The sequence below is a fragment of the Pavona decussata genome, unplaced genomic scaffold (assembly GCF_977016875.1).
Source record: "Pavona decussata unplaced genomic scaffold, jaPavDecu1.1 SCAFFOLD_5, whole genome shotgun sequence".
NCBI lineage: Eukaryota > Metazoa > Cnidaria > Anthozoa > Scleractinia > Agariciidae > Pavona > Pavona decussata.
The window spans coordinates 135,117-159,331 of record NW_028145429.1 but is presented as its reverse complement, the minus strand read 5'-3'; the positions used below and the strand labels follow the sequence as shown (position 1 = coordinate 159,331).

The window sequence follows — 24,215 nt, the reverse complement described above, 5'->3', positions numbered from 1 at the left end:
TACCGTGTAGCAGGAAAAATCTGCGGGTTCTAATTTTTGGGGATTTTGTGGATTGACCTCGATCCGCAAAAATTAGTTCCCACAAAAGTAAAACCGGCGCCGCAAAAATTAACTTTCTTCAGTAAAATGAAAAACTCCACTTTTAATACATGTAGGTCTGAGCCACTGGTGCGATATACATTGGACTTAAATAGACCAACCATGCTCTAGATAGTGGCGCTTCTGCGGCGGCCTGCACAGAAGTTATTTAAACTCTTGAATCTTCAACTGAACAAGAGTGTTATTATCATCGACTGAGCCTGCCTCATTGCGTTACAGTTGGGCATAGTTTTGCATTTTAGCAGGCCTCTTCCAGTTAGGTCTCAAAGTTGTATACTAGCCACATCTTGCACTCGAAAGCCCCCTCTGTATGCCTAGCCGAAGGTTTCAGCTACGGTAATTCAAACGCTCATAGTGCTTTTTTATAAAATAATATAGTGTTTAGTTGTGCATAGTAGGCCATTTAGGCTTTTTGTTTTGTTTTGTTGTTGTTCAGGCCCTTTACGCAGTAAGGTATTGCATTGATATGTCTCTAATAAGTAAGTAGAGTGAACTGTGACTCAACATATACGTACAATAAAAGTTAAAAATATTAAGGTTTCTTCCAGTTAAATGCTCTGCTGCTTGAACAGAGCATCGCAAAAATTAGTTCCCAGCAAAAATTTCGGTCATCTCGAACCGCAAATATTTGTTCCCGTAAACCACAAAAACTCGCCAATCCGCAAAATAAAACTCCCGCAAAATTTTCTTGCTACACGGTATCATTTCAAAACAACGATCGATGACTACCACCTTTAATGGCAGTAAGCAAATTGCCCCTATTCACACAGGACACCTATCTAGAAGTGTCAAATTTACCGAAAAACAATAAATCGCTGCAAATTTTTATCGATTTGCATTGGCTACCCAACGTATCGATTTCAAATACTAGGGAAGTGGTGGTAGTCGGTGGTAGCACTTTCCTTCGTTGGTCAGCGGCTAACCACACTACCACTGTACCACTGTAAGTAAACTCTGTGGAACAAGTCAGTGTTGCTACGCAACCCGTTGCAAGAAAAAAGTGAAGATCTGTGAGCAAAATGGCGGCGGCCACAGCGAGGCCAATCCCCGTCGTAAATAACGTTATAACCGACGAAGATGTCGACAATTTACGGACTGAGGGAAAGGTAACAACAATTTTTTATGTCTAGAAGTTACCTTATTGGAAAGAAATGTGAGATAAATCGATGTTTTTTGCAGCATTCTGGTAAACTCGTTCCAGTCAGTGTAGTCAAAACACACAAACTTCTCACAGACAAGCACTCGGTAAGTCATTGATTCTCATTCATGTCTTACAACCTGTAGAGATAAAGGCAGTTGTGGTTCAGCTATTGGAGATTCAGATCAGTCTTTGCGAAAGCAGTGAAAGTAACCGTAAACCGTGAAAAGATTAATCTCCACGCTGTGTTGTCAAAGTTCTGGTCCATGCCAAAAGATCTGCTGATGTTTTTGCAACTGTTTTCCGATATTTGCATTGTGCATATTTTCTCTTCACTGTTATATATGAGTAAAGTTACTAATTGCAATTTTGACGTACTGTTACAACAGAAAGAGCTGGTGGATCGTCATGTACGAGCTATCCACAGATTAACAAAATACTTCTGTCATGGATTTGTATCCTTTCAACAAAAAGCATGATGATTTTTTTCATTAAAAAAATGATGATTTTCATTTGGTCTTATATTTTATACATACTAAAACAGGTAGTGTGTTTCTTGTGTAGTGGAACACAGTAAATGTTCTTAACAATGTTGTATAATGTAATCGATCACAGCCAATTCACAGCATTCTCTGCCAGTAGTGTTATTGGTCAGATTTCTGCACAGCCCCATACATTATTATGCCATCATTTTGCGACAAACTATTCATGCTCCCCATGCTTGGAAGAGGGTTTGTATGGCAGTGATGCTCGCATAGGTAATGTAGAAACTTTTTCATGTTGTTAGCCACATTGCATGTGGCTACTCAATGATAACTAGGGTGTTTACTTTCTAAAGTAACTGTGGTGCTGCATCAGTGGGGAGTTGTCAGTACAGTAGTTGATAACTATAGGAAAATCGGCCACCGGATTCGAGTGGTGCCAGCAAATAAATCTCTTTACAGCGGCCAATTTACCTAATTAGTTATCAACTCTGTTGATAAACTATACACAATTGTTTTATCTGCAAATCCATGTTTTAATACTGATACAAGGTTTTTTCTGAGAATCAAATGTAATACATATAATTTGTTATCAAGAGCTGTTAATTCATTTCTTGACACAACCCAATATCAGCTCATGAAGGATGTTGACTTAGTATGTGACATGATCACAGTTTGTAGAGAAAGGCTTGAGAGCAATCCTCAATATGAAAAACCTTTGTGCGATTTGATTAAAGTTTGTGGGTGAGTATACATTATATATTTTTTAGTAAACAGGCACGGATGCCACTCCCACAGAAGGAGTTTGGTTTGAACCTCTCCCACCCCACCCCCACTTTCATGATTTGGGTTTGAATATTTTCTTACTCGAACCAGGTAATTTTGTAACTTGTATTGTAATCAAAAGTAATCTGGGGGTTGGCACAAAATGATAAAATTCAACTGCTGATTACATGAAGTATTATAGCAAAATTCAAATTATTGGCTACCAGTACTTTGGATGATGAGAATTTCTGGTCACAAAAATGAAAAAAAAAATATGTTCATAATGTGCCATTTTACACATAATTAATTATTTTTTAAACCAAAAGGGGGCAGTTATTTTGTTGGGGGTGGGGGGGGGGGGCATTTCCTTAATATGGGGTGTGTGAAAACTTTAATATACAAAGGATTAAAAAAAATGGAAGTAAGTTAACACATCATATTAAAACTAACGGAACTCAATGATAACTACAAATATATGAACATTGTTAGGTGTATCTCACTTGTTTTAAACAAGCCCCCAAACTAATAGTAAAGGCAGCCTTAAAGACGTATCTTATAGAATGATACACAATTTACAGTGTAAGTGGAGATTTCTGAAAATCTGAGGGGAGGAGAGGTTGGAGATTATCAAGGGGGAAGATTTAATTAAAATATTTGGCTCTATAGGGGGTAATATTTTTTTGGACATAATTTGTCAGCTGATGTAAATTTGTTCTCTTGCTTGACTTTTGTAGGAATCCATTTTTGAAGGAAAGAACCTCAGATGACTCCAGTTCTGCTGATTCAATTATAAATCTTCTCAATGAGTTAGGTAGGAGTTGGCTTCTTTTTTTAAGAGAGGCTAAAGTGAAGAAGATTTATTGTATCTAAGACAGAAAAAACATGCATTGTATGTTAAAGCTTTCCTTCTTTTCAGCTCGGATACAATATAATGGGTCAGTTGAAAGAGTCTATAACATCTTGAAAATGAGCTTCCATTTGAAAGTGTTAACTGGCTCAGTTTAGGAGGATTCTTAAGTTGATAAGTGATATGGCCTTACTAGTCGGAGGGAGCATGGCCAAATCGGGTTTAAGGGTGTCGGATGTGAAATTCAGAGGTCCCAGGTTTAAGTTTCACTCTGGCCACTATTTGGAGTAGTTCCTCAGACTAATAAATATTTTGATGCAACATGGAATAATTTCTCACCCTACATTTGTATAATAATATTATAACAGGGCCTTTCTTGACTACATACATACAGTGTATTGATCTGTTTAGAATCTAAACCCAGCACCATTTTTTGCTGGAATATTCCCTCTCTCACTGATATTTTGTGATATCTAATTAACATGGTTCTCTAGAGTTTGACCTGATGGTGCATATAAATTATCCTGCTTTTAGGACACACTATGAAGATACAGAATGTTGCTGTCCAGCTGCAGTTAGGAGACTCACTGATAAAATTCTACACAGAGCAATCATTAGAAAGGCAATCTTTTGAAGGTATTTACAAGTTATACAGTTAGTGAACTCATCAATGAATGCATCATGAAGTTACAAATTATAGTTTTCTGTGTCATAGTTTTCTGTGCCATTTATTGAGCAGGTGGCAAATTAATTACCATATCTACCCCCAGTCCCCCCAGCTTCCTGGAGAGGGGGTTCTCAGTGAATTTATGGGTGGGGGGGGGGGGGGGTGACTGGGACTCTGAAATCCTTACCAGACCACATTCAGCTGCATTTTGCCACCCTATTCTATACTAGACACCAAATATTTCTACTCTATCCTAGACTTGAGTGTTAATTTTTTCCCCAGTGAACCTATTCCAGACTACGTTTTTCTTGATTACGATATTCTAGACCAAAACTCTCTGATTCTTATACCCTATCCCAGATCAGACTGCTTGAAGAAAAAACAGTATTCTCTTTTGGTTATCCATTTTCATCTTTAAATAGTCGACATCATGCCTGCCACCTATTTCTGGTTTGGTCCATTTTTGTCCCCATTGCTATGCATGTCAGGTACCCAGCACTAATGGTGCAGAAGTGAACGCATGCTGCAGCCTTACAACTAATGGTTTTATTTAAATTTTTAATCAGCCTTTGTTGCATTTTTAGGTTACCAAGCCTCCATGTCATCTTATAACAGAAGTCTGGTTGAGAAAAGTGGTGTTGCTAGAGCACTTGTTGAGGTCAGCCACAGATGTTGACAAAGTTATTTAAATAAAATAATTGTTCCTAGAAAAATTATACAGCATTTGGAAAACATCTTTAAGCTGCAGCTAGAACTGTACAATATCAATTGGCGTGACAGGACCTCCCCTCAACAAATAAACATACATGTATATTACTTGGCATATTTCTGGCATCATCACTTTGAGCTGCATATTAATATACTGATCAAATATTTAGGAGATATTATCCGTTTTATTTTTACTTTCTTTGGGTTTCACTAAATAAATGTTAAATTAAATTAACAACAACAACAATTTATTATACATGTAAGAGAAGACACTTTTTACAATATTTAGTTACCCACAATTAGCAAGGGCTATTCGAGGTGGGTAGCATTGATAGTTGTTTACATGCTCAAAAGGAAAAGAAAATTAACAACACAAAATAGATTCATTCAACAAAGAGAAAAATAATTAAAATAGGAAAATAAATGAAATGAAAATAAATGAATCAAAGTGAAATAAAAAGAACATATTCACTCTACGTTTTCTTTCAATTTTAGAGTTTAGAACAAGTTGAAGATCTGAGTGTGCGACTGGAAATCATGAAAGTACTCCAGTGTTATTCAACATCAGGTACAGTATGAAGTAAATAACCATAAACAACTCTCAGTACGTCCGTTATCCAGCTGAGTACATTTAATCCATATCCATTTTTAAATTGCATAATTAAGTGATATTAAATCAGTCCACCCCAAACAGAAACTACCAAATCTGATATTCCTGGTTAACTTGATCAAGTAGGAGGACCATCCCGTATATAATAATACTTATTGCATGATTTAACCTTTAAAGCTAGAAATTATTGTATACAAATGACATGTACGCGTATTGATTGTTGTTTCTATTATTACTTGCTTAATTATTTTCTTTTTCTTATATATAGCACTAAACTGTGATGATATGCTGTCCGTCAGTGCAGCAGCTTTGTTGTGCAGTGGCATAAATATACCAGACCCTTCTGACAGGTAATTTGACATGCAAATTTCATAGTGCTGGCTAATTTTATGGAAAGTAAGGGCGATGTATGGAGGTTTGCCATTCAGTTTAAAGAAACAGCACATTTCTTTTTAAACAACTGAGTAATAATATTTGATTCTTCTGAGCTTAAATTTCTTTTATTTTTGAAAAACAACTTATACTCCTTTGTTGATTTGACAATTACGCACAATGAATGAAAACGTATGCAAATGACTAACAAATGATGATGAGGGTAATCTTTAATGAGGAATGCTAACGTCACAAATAATTGGCAAAGATGCACAGGCGTGCATTGCAAAAAAAATGCATGATTTTTTTTTGTACTCGTCAAGTCTGCATTGTATCTGTGTGTTGTTTCGTATCACTCCTCCCTTCCCACCCGCATCCCGTGCCTCCCAATTTACTTCTGAAATAATACCATATCATTGTTCATCCTGATTTCCTTTGGCTCTTTCACTTTCCTCTACAGAGTTGTTTTTCGATCTGTGGAGATTATCTGGAATCTACTGGAATTTGGCTCCAAACAAGAGGTGATGGATATCACAAACTTTATCTATCTGAATTTTCTTCATTAACAAAATTAGTTTGGGTATCAAAATGAGAATTTATGACATTGTAAAGTTCATGCATTTAACAAACAGGAACACTTGATGATAGAACTGTTTTGTTTTCATTTCAGGTTGCTAATCAACTGAACTGTAAGGAATGCGTAAGGTATGTCTCACTAAGTTTGTCTTATTGTCTCATTAATTTTGTCTCTTGTCAGTATAAATACATCAGAAATAACCCTGGGAGTCAGTTAGTGCTTTACTTTCTACAAAAGATATTATTCTAAATTGTTTACATGCTCATTAAAATGTTTCAGTGCGTTAAGGGATGCCTTTGTCAAACAAATCAAAGAGGGATACAGCCATGCTGACAGACAGTTGCGGTAAGTGAATAATTAGTCATTCCAGTAGTAAAGCAATGATACTGCCCAACTCCTTAAAAAGTGACCAGTTCATTCAGTATATTGTAAATTATGCCATTTTATGCAGTTCTATAAATTACATTAATTCATTCTGTAGATGTCTAGCTGTTTAGTTAATGAAAAATGTCAAGGTAGCTCAAAGTGTGTCACAGTCCTGTGATGCTGTTTTGTGGTTCTAACGTTTGAGGTTGTGGATGAAATCCTCAAGTGTCACCATTTTTATTAAAGCCTAGGTGAGCAGCACTGTGTTGTGGTGCAGTGTTTACTGAGCACTGTAAAAGGTCATGTACATTTTGTGGCTATGAATTTAAATCAATAATGAGGTGCAACGGTCTATTTAAATGGGAGCTAATTTGAGGAGTACCTGAATAATTTTGCAGTTGTACATGTAAATACATTGTATTTGTTTTTCATTGATCATTAAACCTCTTGGGAGTAATAAATTCTGGTTAGGTGCATATACACAAAGGTCTGGGTGATCAGTTTGGGACTGATCAGCTGCCTTATTCTCTCAACATGTTCAATCTTTTCTCAACCATATGTGTGCCAGTCATATTTAGAGTTCATGAATATAGGTAGAGATGTACTGTACGTGTCACAGTAAAACATACTGTAACAAGTAGTTTCTGTTTATATCATGTTTGACTGAGTGTATTTATTTTACAGAAATGATCTGCTGGTAATTGCATCATTGGTTGTTTCACTTTGTCCTACATCTCCTTTCATGGTTAGTAAACTTTATGTAGGTTAAAACCCACAATGCAGTTAAGCTCAGCTCTGATCAATATCCTGTTTTGTTGTGAAAAAATGTAAATAATAACAAATTATTATTATTAATATTTATATTGTTTATTTTATAAATTATTTATTAATCCAAACAATGTCTAACCCTTATATACATGATTGTATGGTTAGAATAGCTCAACTTATGAATTTTCCAGCTCAATCAGTTTTTTTCTCTGTGACGATTACATGTATTTGTTTGAGGAATTTCGATTTCATCTTTAGAATGTTTGTAAGTGTAATTGAATTTTAACCTTGATGCAACAAATATCCTCTGGGTTCATATTTGGAAAATAGCCCAGATGACCCTACGATTATTTTTTAACCAAGGTTTTAATCACTGGGGCACCTGACTTTCACCTTCCATTTGTTTGTTTTTGGTGTTTCAAATTTAATTATTAACTGTCCAGAATTAGCCTGTTAGAAGCCTGCTGTTTTATCCCCTGCCTTCTTACACCATTGTCGCCCATGGCTGTTTTGGTTTGCTATTACTGTCTTACAGTCAATTCACTTCACGCGTGACCAGTATTTCCGAGAATGAAATGAACATTCAAATTTCGCTTTGTAATGTCCAACATGTGAATGGAACGTTGAACATTTCTCTGGAAATCTTTCCGAAACAATTGGGAAACAATTGTTATTCTTGAAATAGTTAATGCTGTAATGTAAAGAAAAATTCATAGCTTTGTACCATCAATTAACTAGGGACATTTCTACAGGAACTCTGAAATCTCATTGGTGATGTTCAAAACTGACATGTAAATTTCAAAACTTCGTTCAATTATTTCAAAAATACCGGTCAGGTGTGACGTGGATTGACTGTAATAGTAGTTACCTTAACACACATGAATGAAATCAGTACTGGTGTGCTTCAACTCTAACTTCTTGCAGGAAACTGGTTTTACAAAGCTGATTGTGCTTCTGGCAACTTTCACTGAGGGTAAAACATCTTGTTGATGAATTTTTATGTTAAAGGATGACATGCATTTTGCTTTTAAAGGTTGTAGTATCTTAAGTCAAACTGAGATTTGGCTGCAGACAAGCTTTCTTCAATTGCAGGAACTGATCTTAAAAATAAATATCTCTTTGAGGCAGAAAAAAACAGAAGATGTGACAAAAAAGCAGGCAGGGCAACTGTTTCAGAGAGACAATAGATCAAAGGAAAATTGTCTGCTGAATGAAAGCTTAAAATATAAATGACAAATATTCACTTTTATTATTCTTTATTTCAAACTTATCTGTGATCTGCATTAAGCACTTGTAGGTGCAAAAATGTCAAAAAGTTAACTTGTAACTCAGTAAATAGCTGTTCCCAGAATTATGTATAATTTAAAATGGGTACAGTCGACTCCCGGTAACTCGAACCCTTGCTAACTCGACCTTCACGCTAACTTGAACCAAAATCGATTTCCCTAAGATTCCCATCATCCATATACTGTAATGTTACCCTCGGTAGCTCAAACCTCCCGCTAACTCGAAGCGATTTTCATTTCCCTTCAGGTAATTTTCTATATAACACCATTTTTTTTCCTTATTTCCGGTCATTTGTTCTCAAATCCCGATAACTCGAGCATTTTTCAATTTCAATGAAGGTTCAAGTTATCGGGTGTCAACTGTATCTTTTTAAGATGCAAGGATGGATACTTACAGACATTGTAGTGATGTACATTGTATGTTTTTGTCTTAGAGGAGGGATGTGTGTTGAATGTTAGGAGTTATTTTCAAAATGGTGCAAAAATAATACTTTTCATGTGCAATAGTATATTTTGTTTGTTTGTTTTAGTTAAAACCCATCATGAGTTGGTCAGACATCTTAAACTGTATCAGGTGAGCTGAATTTAATGTTAGACAGTAAACCAAACTTGTGGAGTAAGTCTGTAACACTATTGCAGTCTACTTTTTGATTGTTACAGTGTACATTTGTGTAATAAGTACTTATTCCGGTGAGTTACTAAACAAATGAAAAAATATTCTGGCACATGGCATTTCTCTACAGTTTGAATATGCATAGCAAATTTTGAAGTTGCACTGTTATTAAAAATGAATATTAAATATGAGCATGTTTTCCTGGCAGAACCATGAGGACTTTGAACTCAAGAAGCTATTGATGACCACTCTCGTCTTAATAAGTGCAGATTCTGCCAGCATTCAGGTACAGCATTTTAAAATAACTGTCGTACAAGTAATCTGTGCTTTAAATGATCTACTGAAACCACTAAGCGTGTACAGTACAGTGAAAGACAATAATGTATAATTGGTCTTTGGTTCCTCTTCTTCCTTTTTTTATATACCGCATGTTCATGTCCCGAGGATTACTCCCCTTTATAAGCAATATAGGTATGTGCGGCCCCAAAGGATATGGTTTTTGAGCCGGTTTGGTCAGAAATCATTTAACCATTTTGGTCTGAAAGTCTGAAAACGGATAGATATGGATTTTACAGATTGTTGAAACCAGGCCCGAAAATGGTATGGATTTTGGAGGCCAGGTCTGAAAAAGGAAACCGGAAGATATCTGTAGAATGTAACAGACGTGCTAACACATAGATTTCGTGAAGTCCGTTACAGTAAAACGAGTGAATCAGGAGACCGCGAAAATTGCTTCCAGCAAGTTTTTGCTTCCCTCCGCGCGTCGCGTCTCCTCGCGCGAAGCAATTTTTGTGCGCACGCTCGCGTGGTTCGCTGGTTTTGCTATCCTCAAGAAAAATAAGAGACTGCTTATAGTCTAACTAACACATTCCAATTTTTTTTTCTCTCCATTAAACAGAGTTTTTCTGAGGGTCGGGTCCTTTTATCACTGTTGTCATTTGTGAGAGCAAATGATAATACCTCATCCACTGAGTGGTCCCCTGCTCAGTTTGAAGAGCTCCAGTTACAGGTACGTAACAAGTGACAACAAACATGTTTTGTATTTCAATGACTTTTAACATTTTGCTGTCAGACATCGCGTTGTTTTGAAAGACGCATCTACTAACAATTTAACCGAATGATTTGGATTTGGAGTTTGGGTTGGTCATACCATGTGCACACTGTTTTTGTAGTGCTCCTCAAACAAAGCTTTTTTGATTAACGAATTAGGTTGGAGGCCAAAACCCCATAAGATATATGTAAACACCTGATGTGTCATCTTTATGGCTACTTCCTTTAAAGTTAAATCTGGTATTCGTAGTCGTAAAGAATCATCTCAATCAGGAATGACGAAGAGCTTGGCAAATAAAAGCCCATAGTGTAACCATAGCTTATATCATTAAAGTGTATCTTGACCGAGCTTGGTATTCTTCTACAGGCCCTGGACACACTCTGTGCTGTTGCACCGCTTTGCTTGGATGATTACATGACTTGTCAGAGTAACACCAGATTACTGATGCTACTTGAGTGGTGTGTGGGCGCAGGTATGATTCAGCAGTATTTTTGCAATATTAGAGAGGTTTAGAATTAAGAATTACATTCACGGCTAACAGCAGAATTGACCGCGTGACCATGTTTATCCTACGATTGCCGCTCACTGTTTTCAGTTTCTCAGAAAAATTGAGTAGTTTTGCGTTCGCATCAGAGGCCAAAATTATTTTGCACTTTTCTCTTCTAATTGTACTCATTTTTTCAAGAATGCACAAACGCGGATCTCACGTTTGCCGTTTGCCGTTTGCCGCAAACGCGACTCTAAATTTCTAACAGCGCAAGTGCATGGGACACTCTAGGATATCATCATCATCATCATCATCAGACACAAAGTTATTAAAGACTGAAGCACTTTGTACGGTGTAATAAACAGTAACGCTTTTCTAGAAAGAAACTTACTGCTCAGTTATTTTCATGGGAATCATCACACTGAAGGATAATATCCACAGATCAGACTGAAAAGCTAAGAAGTGCCTTGTACAGCGTAATGAACAGTACCACAGGAAAGTAATACCAGTAGCACTCATTTGAATGGTCACACTTTAGGATCTTATTGACATAATTACAACTGCATAATGATCAGTGCACACACACATTTCTTATCTGAAGAGATCCATGCATATGAATGCTCTTGGTCAAAATACAAATGATGGCAATGTTAGTTTACTGTGTTGGGAGTGGGGGTATATCAATGGACAATACATACCTGTAGACCCTTTGAGTATACATTGTAAATATGTTCATTCCTGATTGTGACCACATTGGCTTCTTTTCTTTGTTATTCTCAGCTGACTATGGTGGCCATGGCAACAGTTTCCATGGCAATGGTGGCCGTGGCAACAAGCGCTCGCAGATGCGGTATTGTCTGAGACTCATCCGGGGTATGGTGTCTGTGGGTGATGATGCATTGAATCAGGATCTCGTTGATCAAGGAGCAATAAATCAGATTGTCGGTAAGTACAGTGTACGGCCGCTTTAAACGTCATAATTCTTCAATTTTATGGGGCAACTTCCAGAGCTGGCATTTATAATTTTCAATTCTTGTAACTTAGAAATATTTTTGACTATAAAAATTGCGAAAAAACATTACTTAAAATCATTTTAAGATTAAAAAATGGCTAAAAAATGACGATGTTTCGACGCTGGCCAAAAAATGTGTACACTGTATATGTTGTTGTTCAAATTTATCCTTGGTTTAAATTTTATTTTCCTATTGTTTTTTGGTATGATAATGTATGATAACAAGTTTGAAACAATGAAAAATAAAATTTAAACCAAGGATGAAATTGAACCACAACGTGTTGAAATCTATAAATACTAAAGAGAACAATCAGTTTATATTGTGGTTTAAATTCACAATTTCACCAAGATTCGAGTTCAGATGCCAATTCCTGTCTAATGGTACAGCTGAAGTGTGACAATGGTACAACGTTTGAATCCGATTTTGATCCGGTACAGCAAAATAATTTGCGTGCAAGAAAACTGGTCGCCTTGGTAGTACTCTAGAATAACAAGTGATCAAGCTTAATTTCAGCAGTGCTGGAATTGGTATGTTTCGTTTTGCGTTTCGCGCTGGAGTGGTTTACCAAGCGAAACAAAAACAGATCCTGGTCGCAGGTTAACTGTAGAATTACTCCGAATAGTATGTCGTTAAACTTCTTTTGTACCAAATTTGTTGTCACCCGTTATCTCCAGTGCCACACTAATGTCGGACCTGTTTAGTGGTATGAGTCTCACACATAACAAGTGCAGCGTCTAATCCACGTCTGCTTATCTTATAGGAATTCTTCTTAACGCCAGCACCAGTCCAGATGAGAATGACAGCATTGATGTGGAAATGCAGTGTGACATGTTGTTTATTGTGTCATCACTGTGTGAAGGAGACACGCACAGAAAGGTAACCAGTTCATTTTGATTGGAGTTGAATCAGTGACCGCTACCTCTCTTGCGATCCCTTGCGATCTTGTTTCCTGTCGACTGATAAATCGTTGTTTGATGTTCAATGTAGGAACTGTTTGGCGCCCAAGGAGTTCAAGTGTTAGCTGAGTACCTGAAGAAAGATCCTGACAAGATCAACAGTCCTTTAGGACATCATCAGTTGCTCCTATCAGCTGTGGACTGTGTATGGTGAGATGCTACATGTTTTTTGCTATTCATATTGTCACACATGTGAACTAGCCAGGCAGATTTCTATTGGCTTTTTTAAACAAGAACGCTTTAATTTTATTGTGGGCATATAGCGGTTTTCAATTGACTGTGGTAAAACCAAAACCAAAACCAAAGTAATTACTCTTGCCAATCACAACAGACGCAAACAGGGCAATGAACCAATCAGAATTTAGAGCCAATTCATGTAACCGGCGCCAAGCGCGGGAAAACGCTTGCGACCAAGTCACAATTGGTTTTGGTTTTGCTTCTCATTGGTTGAAAAAGTGGCGCGAGTTTTGTCAGCCAATCATAGAGCCTAGTAACGCATAATCAAAGCAAACGCGAAATTACTTTCGACACTCAATTGAAAACTACTCTATTAGTGACGATCATAATAAATCATAATATTTTTCTTCACTTTTCATTACTTTTTACTCTTTTGACAAATAATGTATCAAAATTGACCTTTTTGACGCCTTCAATTAGTAATTCGTGTATGTATGTCCTTAACACCGCCTGCCTAGATTAGCTCGCTATTTGCAGGCGGTGTTCATTGTAAGTAACTTTTTGGAAAACTTAATAAACTTGAAACTTGACGATATAAGATCGGTTTAAGTTGTACGTCAAAAAGTAAGTTGCGCTGTTTTGGGGAGGTTAGGTTTAGAATTCAGAACAAATACATGTAACCGGCGGTAAACGCGTGCGACCAAGGTACGGTTGGTTTTGGTTCTGCCTCCCATTGTTTGCTAACCAATTACAGAGCGTAGTAAAGCAAATCTAAAGCAAACGCAAAATTACTTTCGACACTCAGTTGCCGGAAAATTACTCCATTACTGATCAGAGATTACTTGGATTTGGTCTTCTAAAGCGAGAGTGATTTACAGAATCAAAACGATTACCTACATAATGCAGGGGATTATAAGATGAGACACCAAAATAAGCAAGAAGATTACGCTTAAAATTACCGACTGAGGAGGACAGTCTAAGTTCTAAAGGCAGATTATTCCATAGTTGGGTCGCGGTAAACAGGAAGGAGTTCTTATACCTTTCTGTCCGTACAAAGGGCAAAACTAAATTTCTGGAAGAACGAAGGCTATAACTTGACCTCATGCTTACTGCACTAGGGCAAAGATCAGATAAGTAAGGAGGAGCTAGCTTATAACATTATCAACTTGTGAATTTTCCGTCTAAGACTAAGCTTAGCCCAAGAAGTATCGCGCAATAAGCTATCCCTACTTGTACCTGTAATAGCCCCAGAGACCACTCGAGCTCCTTCAAGTTGTAGACTTTCCAACAAGTCGCTATCACCAACCAAACAGCCGTCCCACACAACATCAGCATACTCCAAAGAAGAGTGCACAATACTCACTGTAAATTGCATGGTTACCGTTTACGAATCAGTTGTCTGACCAAACTAAGGGTTGGATAAGGCTTCTGGTTTGAAAAATCTCCCATTTCAGATTTCACGTGAAAACAAAACACCCAATATGCACACTTTCCTTCAAATGGCATCACCTTACATGTTTTATTTGTTTTGTTTTAGGTCTGCAGTGCTGGGATGTTATTTAACCGAACAGCTTTTCCTTGAATCTGACGGGGTGTTTCATCTTATGGATTTATTAGAGGTAATTCTGTGTAAACAATTTCTCAGCTGACAGTAAAAATTGTGGGAAGTGGCCGAAAAGAAAGTTCTCAAAACAGTTAGAACACTTGAAAACGTCTTCAAAAGGATCCTCTTTATAAAAACGTTTTTAAAATTTATATGTTGACCGACCTCATAAAAGCAACAAATCTGCATTCTGAATGAAAGCTTTAGATGTAGGAGTTCAAACAGCGTGGTGAATTTTTTCCACGTCGTTGTATTAGAGTATCTCAGCATTTTATCGGCAGCCAGTGAAAGAGAGCCGAAGAGCGTAAATTTGAAGTAACGAGATTCCGCTTGCGCTCGCCAGTTGTGTTCATGCACGTGCACAATTCATTGTTTACGCATCGCCAAGAATGCCATTGTCTTTTGCGACATCTACTTACAGTACCCGACTTTTGAAGCACGGCATAATAATTTGCATAGTCAGACCTAGCCAACTGTGATTGGCCAACAGATGTAACAAGTTTTTGTATGACTTCGGTAAAAGCTCTTTTTTAAAGCTAATCGGTTGTTAACGCGGTTCTTAGAAAGCAAGAGTTACCTTCTGTGGTGTGCTATTTTTGTTGCTGCTGTTGCTGCTTTTTTTTTTTTTCTAGCGAAGCGAAACTTACGACGAGCCCAAAGCGTTATGAGCACATTAAAGTTTATGCTCGCCCGTAAATCGCATTTTCAACGCTTCCATTCACACTTCGCTCACAGCAGATCACAACTGAGAAGAAAATATTAGCAAAACTTAAAATGGCAAATTTTGGTTAGCACTCAGATGAAAGTTTTTGTAGTGATAAATTATCTTCGGAAGTTACTTAAATTTAGATTTAACATACAGTGCGAGGAAGAAATCTCGCATTTTGTCCGTGAAGAAAATTTTTGCTTTAAGTTAAACCAATGTGTACTTCTGCAAAGATCGCAGCAACTTTAAAAGGCCAAGATGTCCTTTTGCTCATGGAGTCGAGATTCACAAAAAGTTGACTAAAATATTCACTGCCTCTTTGCTTTCTACTCTGCAGATCTGTCCACTCACAATGCAGAATCTGGTGTTGGGCTGTGTAGTGGATCTTTGTGAAAACACTAAGGTAAAAAAATTGTTTTTCTCCAACCACCACCTGTTTCATGTGCCTTGCGTCTGTGCGTGCAACTTGATACAGGGTCCTGTTATCTTTAAACAAGACCTTTAACCCATTTACACGATTGTGTTAGAAAGCGATATCAGTCGTGAGTTACACGGGTCGATGGAATTAGTATTTATACGTCAACAATCAGCGTTGTACCTTTATGGACAGCAGAAGCTAAATTTCAGATTAGTACCATACCCAGGGGCAGTCAGTCGGGGTGGGGGGGTGGGGAGCGGGAAAATGACACGAAGTCAGTTTTCAAGAACTTCCGTGGCGCCATTTTCTCCGCCCCCCGACTGACTGCCCCTGAGTCTCTGAGGACGTACCATACCTAAATACTAAATATACCGTACTCAGAGACGATAAAGATATATGTCTTCTAATAGGAGAACATTTTTCATGCATAAGTATCATCCAAAATAACATTCACTAATCCATTTAATTTCTTTCATTGTTACTTTTTCAGGCTCTCGCGCATGTGCAGTCGTGGCGCGGTCAAAAGCAGATTTCAGTTGGTAAACTGTTGGTAGAGCTGTGGAAAAAAGAGGAAGCTAATATGGGTGTGATGAGAGATAAAACTGGTAAAATAACTGGTGAGTTATCATCGAAAGATCACAGCAGCTAATTCAAATCCAATATGGCGACGGCCAGGTCTCAGACGAAACTAGTTTTGCATGCTAGGGTCGCTCCTTTTCCCGCCCGCCAGAGCGAGAGGTGATTGGAATAGGGGAGACCTAGGAGTGAAGTTGTCAAACTACACGAGTTCAAAGTTGTCCTTACTTTTGACTCTTGTGAATGAAATCATAATGAGCAGTTCGGTACGAATACGGAATGTTGTACAGTTATTCATCATGATGAGGTTGGGGATTGTCTGAGTCATCCCTCAATGCATATACCTTACATTGTGGTTACATTTTGAGCTAATTGTCACTTTAATCCTATAAGCCCTAACAGTGAGCAGCATCAAATTTCTCCTTGTAATATCAATGCTTATTCAATCCCTGAGGTCATGAGAATTAAGGACATGATCACCCGAGGTGAATAGCCCAATTTCGATATTAAAATTCAGCCTGAAACAATAAACATCACTGCGAGGCTCCGGGGAATAAACCCATATAAACCCCGGAACCTCAAAATGATGTTATTGTTTGCGGGTGAATTTGTTCTTTGACATTAGGGGTTAAGAGGGTCCGTAAATCCATAACTTTCCGATACTTATTTTCGATGCTTGCACGTCCTGCAGACCTACAGCGGCCACTCATGGGAACAGTGCAGGAGCGCCAAGGAGTCATCCCGCTACCCGCTGACCGGCCTAGCCAGGCGATCGTGGACGTGTCTGAAAATATGAGAGCTAAAATCTACTCCATGTTCTGTAAACTCGGTAAGTTGTTACTGGAAATTTGGTTGTTTTGTATTTTTATCAGCTGCATCACAGAGGCTCCCTCATCACTGGGTGCGTTTTTTTTTTTTTTTTGCCTGTACCAGCTTATGAGATATGAGAAAAAAGAAATAAAACTGTTGGCATTTAATTGCTTTATCCCTTTAGTCGTGTGTTTCTACGTTTTAACTCTGTTTTGTAACTATGACCTTTGAGGAACATATCAAAGATCCTTTGAATGGTACAATCGTGTCGTTTATTTTATTTTGTATTCCTTTCTCCAAACCAACCGACCCACTTTAAGGGACAGACAGCGATCAGAAACCTAACATTTATATTGATATAATACAAAAAATCAAGAACTATGGTAAGGAACCACTCGGGGAATGGGTTTAGAAAGATATGTTAGCCAAGTTTAACATGCAGCATAATAAACAATTTGACCAGTCATAATTCAGTTGGAGTAACAAATTCGGAAGTGCCACTAGTCTTTGTGAATGGTTTCTGTTGTTTAAAGTTGCCAATATAAAAACAAAAGGTTGCATTGTCTTTTTTCCCCTCTTCTGTTTCTCTCTTCTCCTTTCACCTTTCTCCTTTCTTCTCTCTTTTGCATCATTCTAAACCTTCTCGGGGCCATAAAACCCGTGATTTGGCATCGTTTCACATAAACAGCTCAAGTTTTCATCGGGCTACCTTTTCAAAAATTCGGTTGGATATATATACTATTTGTTTTTGTTGTTTCTAAATGGAGGTGTTTGTTTGGATAGGTTTTAATGCAGTTCCTGGTTTATCCACGTTGGATTACATTACCGTCGCTGTCATCGAGAAATATCTTGATTTTAAGGTAAGAAAGACCTTGATCATGTTAGATACTCTATTATATCCCTCAAAAAAGGGAAGGTTGGAATATCGACTATGAATAGGCGTCTCTGTGAGGTGAGAAGAAGACGACCACTTGCCCGTTCCTGTTTCGTTGCTCGCCACGCCCCACTTACCTATAATATTAGAGACCTTCTGATCAGAGTACAAGTACGACTTTCAAATTTCAAATCAGTCACATTCCCAGAAAACGCAAACTAGATTTGAAAAGTCGTACTCGTACTCAAACTCGTACTCGTAGTCAAATCTGCAGTTCCCTATTGTTCCTACTTAGCAGCCTGTTCACAGTCTGTTGTTATATTGTTTGTAGATGCTAGAAGTGTGGAATGAGATCAAAGTGGAACTTGAACAAGAAAACATCAGACCTGTCTCTCCAGACGCAGACTCCATGACCGAGATCACGAAAATACTCAACGACAGGGCCGCAGCAGTCTCAGCGACTCAGGTTGGTCATCTTGGGGGAGAGGAGTCTTGAAATAGTTACTCTGTGGGTGGGGAGGCTGGGGTGTGCATATCCTGCGATCTGCCCCAATTTTAGCAACGCTCTTATTTCCTCTGATTTGCATGCTCGAATGTTTTACCAAGCGAAACGAAAATAGAGCGTACATGAAGCACATCTCTAGAAGATTCAACCATAGAGCTGTAGGACTGTTCGCTATTCATGCCAGCGAGTTATTCTAAGGGAGGGTAGGTTAGAAAAGTTAGACTTACACTTCTACTGACAACACTCTCGTGAAAACTGCCTGTCTTCTTTTCTGGCCCAGGAAATATCTGCTCCTGAAACTATACATGTAACTTTGTATAGCCACTTTTTTCAAGGAATGTGCGTACATATAAATAGCGATTTCTGCCCTTCTGCCTGAATATACTTAGCTGTCTGCTTTTGCTCTTGATTTCTTTCTATTATTTGTTGCCAATCAGCCTTGGAAAAATGCTTACGTGCCGTTTCGCTAACCAAAAAATGTCCCTAACAACGGCTTGCGTGTAGATGGTTAATAGTCCCCCTCTAAAACTCGTTACTTAGCATAACTTTCTTTGTACAGAATCAACTGTTACAGGCTCAGCGTAATCAGGACCTTATTGAGGAAGAGGAATATTACGAATCTGTGAGTACCATATATATTACTAGTTTGTTTGAAAGCGTTTTGTTTGTCTGTGTTATATTCTCAGTCTTTTAATGAGAAGGGCTCTGCAAGGGAGTGTTTTGAAATCCGTATTTGCTATCAAATTCCTTGAAAGGTTTGCTTGATGTCTTCTGTTTGTAGATAAAAGAAAACCACCGACAGGAAGAAAAGGCGTTCAAAGATTTTTGTGATTATGTGAACAGAACTTCTGACTACACAGTACTCACGGTGAGTCAGAGAAACTCCAGGCATTTCGTGTTCCCTTTGTATTCCTTCTAAAACTGAAACTCATTAATAACCCATGACGAGAAAACAAAGGAATAAGGTTTGGAAATGAGCTTTTGTTTTGAACTTCTCCAAGAATTATATTATTGGTTTGAGAAGCTACATCAAACACTTGAAAGAGTTTTTCATCCGATTTCCAGACACCTCAAACTTCGTTAAAATAAACTCGGCTGTGCCTAGGTTTTCCAAGCCACTTTTCGGTGTTTGGAAATCGGATGACACAGTGTTCCTCGTGTTTGATATACTATCAGTTGAAGTTTACAAGAGATAGAAATGCCAACATAGATCCAATAGATACCGTTATGCCGTACGGAAAGCGCATAGAAACAGCAGATTTGATTAACCCATTATTTTAAGGCTATTAGTGTACGAGCGTGCTTGTTATGTCTAACAATTTTAAGAGAGAGAAACTGCAATTTGAATCACTGGATTTCAAGTCGAATTACAGCAGAAAATGTTTGAGTATATGTATTAGCTTATTGTTAAACTGCCCACATGTTAATGTGGTGATTAATACAAAAATATATACATGAAAACTTTTCAGGCGGCAAAGAGAAGACAGTTGAGCGCAATAGAAGCCTCTAGACTGCAGGATATCACTCGCACTGGGTCAGTATTGCTAACTGTTGTCACTGTTATCAGCCTTTGCCTGGTAACGCTTTATACTTTGCCTATTCCAGCAACAATGCTTACCGTAGCATGACCTACATAGTAATGCCAATGATATACACGTTTTACCTACTCTGTGCCTGCCTTTTCCCGCGCTTGGCTCTGCACTGCACTCTGCACATGGAGCACGTTTTCCCGCGCTTGGCACTGCACTGTACTCTGCACATGGAGCACGTTTTCCCGCGCTTGCCTCCGTGTTTATTTTAGTGTCATTTGCTTTCTGCATTTGACCTTTTTATTTTTCTTTTCACTCGCATGTCTCCCTTTTACCCTGGTTCAACACGACGAGAAGGAGCTGTACCAATTTGAATTTTCTAATTAATCATTTGGCGTTTTTCTTTTACTCAGAGCGCTTACCCATGACACTTTGCAGGATGATCTGAACACAACAGTAAGTAAATAATAAACCCTTGCACCACTAATTCTTTTCCTCTTTGGTTGATTTTCCTCTATGTAAATTATTAATTTGTAACTGTTAAGAGATCTCACATTCTAAACAGGTATTAGTTTACTGTTTTTTGTAGTAAGGCCGAGTTGTCAACCAGAGCAAACTCTCGCATAAATGCAAACTCAGCGTTTTACGTTACATGTAAAGTTTCTCCATGTTAATAGTATGTCGCTTGATTTTGCAGACGTTCTGTGGCAGACGAGTCGAGATTGAAAGCACTCCTCTTGAAATAACTCGAGCTTTCATAGATCCGACTGCAGTTGATGAAGACAGAAAGACTTTGGTTGTTACGGTAGGTACATGAGTCCGTTTACTTTACTCAAACAACAGCTTATTTTCTTCATTCAGTTTAAATTAAAACCTTTGCGGCCGTGGTGGCTCATCGGGGTTAGTGATGAGGCCGACCTCTGTACCATGAAACAACCAGGGAATAACACTACTCCTCCCACGTATGTGACTCATGTCTTTACCCAAGTGTAATTTCAGGGATAGCTCCTGTATAGTCCTTGTGGTTCTGTAAGTTTCAGCAACACAGCAAAACCTCAATATGCTTCTTATGTCTCTTATGCTCCATTCACACCAAGAAACACTTTTAGAAGCTGTTTAGTTAAACACAGTTTAAAATTGTTTCCTTTATAAAAGCTGCTTTCGGATTTTTGTTGACTACAAATTTAGCACAAATGAAAGCTTAAGTTAAAGTTTACTTGAATCCTATGTCAAAGCCAATGGTTCAGCTTTCTGTTGCCAATTTTCATTTTGTTAAACCTGGTTTAATTAAATGGATGGATGGGGCTTTAGACAGCCAAAACCATGACAACCAAAGAAATCATTGTAGCCAATCACAGCAAACGTGAACAGCACAATGAACCAATCAGGACTCAAAGACAATATATGTAAATGGCGACATGCAAGAGCGGGAGAACGCGTACGAGAGTCACGATTGGTTTGGGTTTTACTGATTGTTGGTTAAAAGAAGGTTGCAGGAGATTTTTCTATTTTTACCAAAGAGCATAGCACCACGGAAACTAAGAAAACGCGAAATTACTTGGGATAATCCACTGAAGACCACTCCATTGTTTTCTTTTGCAGTAATGGAGAGTCAAGCTCAGTCGACTTTGAAGATGGTTTGCACATAATGAATATAAAAAACGTGACTGAATCCCGCAATTGTAAATATTCATTTAACAGCTGTAGATTGTACATAATGAGGTTTTCGCCTGCAGCCTGACACGAGAGTGCAGCGGATGGTTTTCACACGCGTGTGTTGTGTATGTAAGGATTATTTTATTCAGTTTTTTTTACTGAACCCGAACTTCGCTGTAAAGGTGTTGTAAGTCGTACGCGGCCATCTTTTGTATTGTTATTGTACAAAATAAAAACAAGTAGTTTGATCTGTGTTTTTGTCTTGTTGTATCTCATGACTTGTGTTTGTTACTATAAAACTAGTCAGACTAATACTTCTATTTCGTTATCATTTTAAATACTTTCAGTTGGGGGCTGAATATCAATTGGGACATCGTCCTGTTTTCTGCTCCAGTTGCTGACGCTTAGGATATATTTTATTTATTATTTTAATTTTCTATGTATTAGTGGCAATGAACGCAATAAAGTTAATCACATGGCCAGATCCGTAATAAACAATAATGGTCGGAAAAACGAATGTTTATTCAGTCAATTCAGATGTATAACGGAGAATACATTCCGCCTACTACCTTATTATAGGAAATTAACAATGCACGTTGACAACGCGAAGAAAATTTACGTTGCACTAAATTAACGCGAATTTTTGTAAAGTTAGGATTACGTGCATTAAATTAACGTGAATTTTTTTATAAGCATCTTGCTTTATTTACTGCGATTTTCATGATTCTGCAAACCTTCCAAGACAAGTGCACTGATGTTTCTAAGTTTTATTTAAAGCCGAAAATTTGGTTTTGAAGCCCAACTAGACCCTATCAATTCAAAAGACAGTGACTCTGAAGAGCCAGTAGAGGATTCATGAACTAATAAGGTTTTGTAATGAAATAAAGGAGCTTTAGAATAACAATGTTGTAAAATAGCGTGCATTAAATTTACATCGACATTAATTAAGATACATTAAATTAACGCGAATTTTGTAAAATCGCGTTAATAAAGTGCATTGTTAATTTCCTATAATAACGTAGTTTTGTTTTTTTGTCCCAAGTTTTTAGCTCACCGATTATTGTGCAGTGGTTAATATGAATATGTCTAGTTGATGATGGTCTATGCGAATATGTTACATACACCTCCAAGTGGAAAACACTGACACCAAATAAAGTGTTCCTGTTCCTTTCTCGATGCAAAAAAGTAAATTTATTTATATACTCCCTACACTTGTCACTCTTATTAAATGCCACACCAGTTTTTTAGCCTGATCTAAGTCCTCACTTTAACCTATCGACTCGCTGAGTTTTGACGCAAATATGTTTAGCCTGTGAACATGCCTTCAAAGCTAAGTGGGGCATTGGGCGAAGAGAGCGAAGCGAGTGGAACCTTATCTTGTACCCAGATCTCCTTCGGACAGGCGCATTTTCACATGAATCAGGCAGTAAGATCTGGGTACGCGATAAAGTAGAACCGAGCGCGGTTGAGAGCCTGTTTGCAGGCTAGATTTGTCTATTTATATTTGCTCTCGAACTTAATAGCCACACAAGTAAAAGTCGAAACTCCACAAACGACTTCTACTCTACAACGGCCATGTTTTGTTGTTCTGACTTGTTAATCCTCGAGTCACTCTACAACGACCGGAAAATGACCTGAAGGTGGCCGACTCAACAGTACCGCCATCATTTCAGTTATTTTTCGGTTTCACTTTCTTTTCCGCCGCAATTCGTAAAATAGCGGTCGCCATAACAACCGATCCGATCTGACGGAACTTGCTTTTCAGGTTTGTGGCAAGCATACCATCCCGCGGGTTTTCTTGACCCGCGGGAACCCTCCTCGGGATCGGAGGATTCAAATCGCGTTTTGTGGGGCTGTCGGGTATCTTGGGCAGGTGAAACGGTGTCCTTGTCTTTGATTTTTCCAAGCTACCCTGCCAAGAAAACAGCGATGTTTCATTGTTAGCCCTGTTCTTGTCCACTTGTCCCGATAGAATCAGGGATGCTGTGATGGGACTTGCTACGCGGAATTCATCGACTTCCTGTGAGCGTTGAGGACGCGTAACGCGGAGAGCACTTGGTGGTCTTGTCCCGTCAATGCTCTGCGCCGTACTCGAGTCTTTGCGACTTTGAAGTGAAAATTCATTAAATCTCAGTGGCTTTAAATGCTGTTTGTAGTCTGCTGTTGGATGCTCAGTGTCTGGTGTTGGCATAGTATTTCTTCTTGTCGCGCTAATAGGCCTTGTGTTATGGTCTCTCCTCGGCCCATCAAGCAAGCAAGGCAGACTCAAACGCTTTGATCTTGGCATCGACCCGCCCGGCATCGTGTTGAACCGATCAAGACTCTCCAGCAAGCTTGACTTTGCTAAGGAAATCCGTCGTAACTCTTTGTTAATGTAAAGCTTTTCTCGTGAAATAGAATCCAATTTCTGCTTGAGAAACTTGTCTTCCATGCAGTTCTGTATCTGTACCCTCTTCTGTTTCTCCGCAAAAGCTCGATGCGGATATCTCGACATTTTTCAAAGCACGGATAGTTTTACATTGTGCGTTCTTCCCATTAAAAGCTTGGATGAACGAT

General features: G+C 38.2%; 2 protein-coding genes across 5 annotated transcripts; one reads left to right on the top strand and one right to left on the bottom strand.

The window, feature by feature from the left end:
- The first annotated feature begins 1,079 nt into the window (after nucleotides 1-1,079).
- On the top strand, nucleotides 1,080-21,907 carry LOC146489576 (cilia- and flagella-associated protein 69-like). 4 transcript variants are annotated; one of them, XM_085105017.1, is made up of 33 exons: nucleotides 1,080-1,205; nucleotides 1,279-1,344; nucleotides 1,627-1,692; nucleotides 2,354-2,463; nucleotides 3,219-3,295; nucleotides 3,866-3,967; nucleotides 4,583-4,656; nucleotides 5,202-5,274; nucleotides 5,585-5,666; nucleotides 6,149-6,209; nucleotides 6,359-6,393; nucleotides 6,545-6,610; nucleotides 7,316-7,376; nucleotides 8,324-8,372; nucleotides 9,216-9,259; nucleotides 9,507-9,584; nucleotides 10,197-10,307; nucleotides 10,716-10,821; nucleotides 11,617-11,781; nucleotides 12,610-12,725; nucleotides 12,837-12,955; nucleotides 14,520-14,601; nucleotides 15,629-15,694; nucleotides 16,200-16,326; nucleotides 16,977-17,114; nucleotides 17,879-17,955; nucleotides 18,301-18,435; nucleotides 19,034-19,096; nucleotides 19,256-19,342; nucleotides 19,944-20,008; nucleotides 20,417-20,459; nucleotides 20,701-20,808; nucleotides 21,621-21,907. In XM_085105017.1, exons 1-33 carry the CDS (start codon nucleotides 1,119-1,121, stop codon nucleotides 21,633-21,635), a joined length of 2,754 nt encoding a protein of 917 aa, XP_084961143.1. In that variant the 5' UTR covers nucleotides 1,080-1,118; the 3' UTR covers nucleotides 21,636-21,907. The 4 variants fall into 4 exon arrangements, with proteins under 4 accessions (XP_084961143.1, XP_084961157.1, XP_084961134.1 ...); XM_085105031.1 differs by having other exon boundaries at nucleotides 21,606-21,907; XM_085105008.1 differs by having other exon boundaries at nucleotides 9,504-9,584.
- Nucleotides 21,908-22,065: 158 nt separating this feature from the next.
- On the bottom strand, nucleotides 22,066-24,197 carry LOC146489575 (uncharacterized). The gene has a single exon (XM_085105045.1). It carries the CDS (start codon nucleotides 24,151-24,153, stop codon nucleotides 23,329-23,331), a length of 825 nt encoding a protein of 274 aa, XP_084961171.1. The 5' UTR covers nucleotides 24,154-24,197; the 3' UTR covers nucleotides 22,066-23,328.
- Between the last annotated feature and the right edge of the window lie 18 nt (nucleotides 24,198-24,215).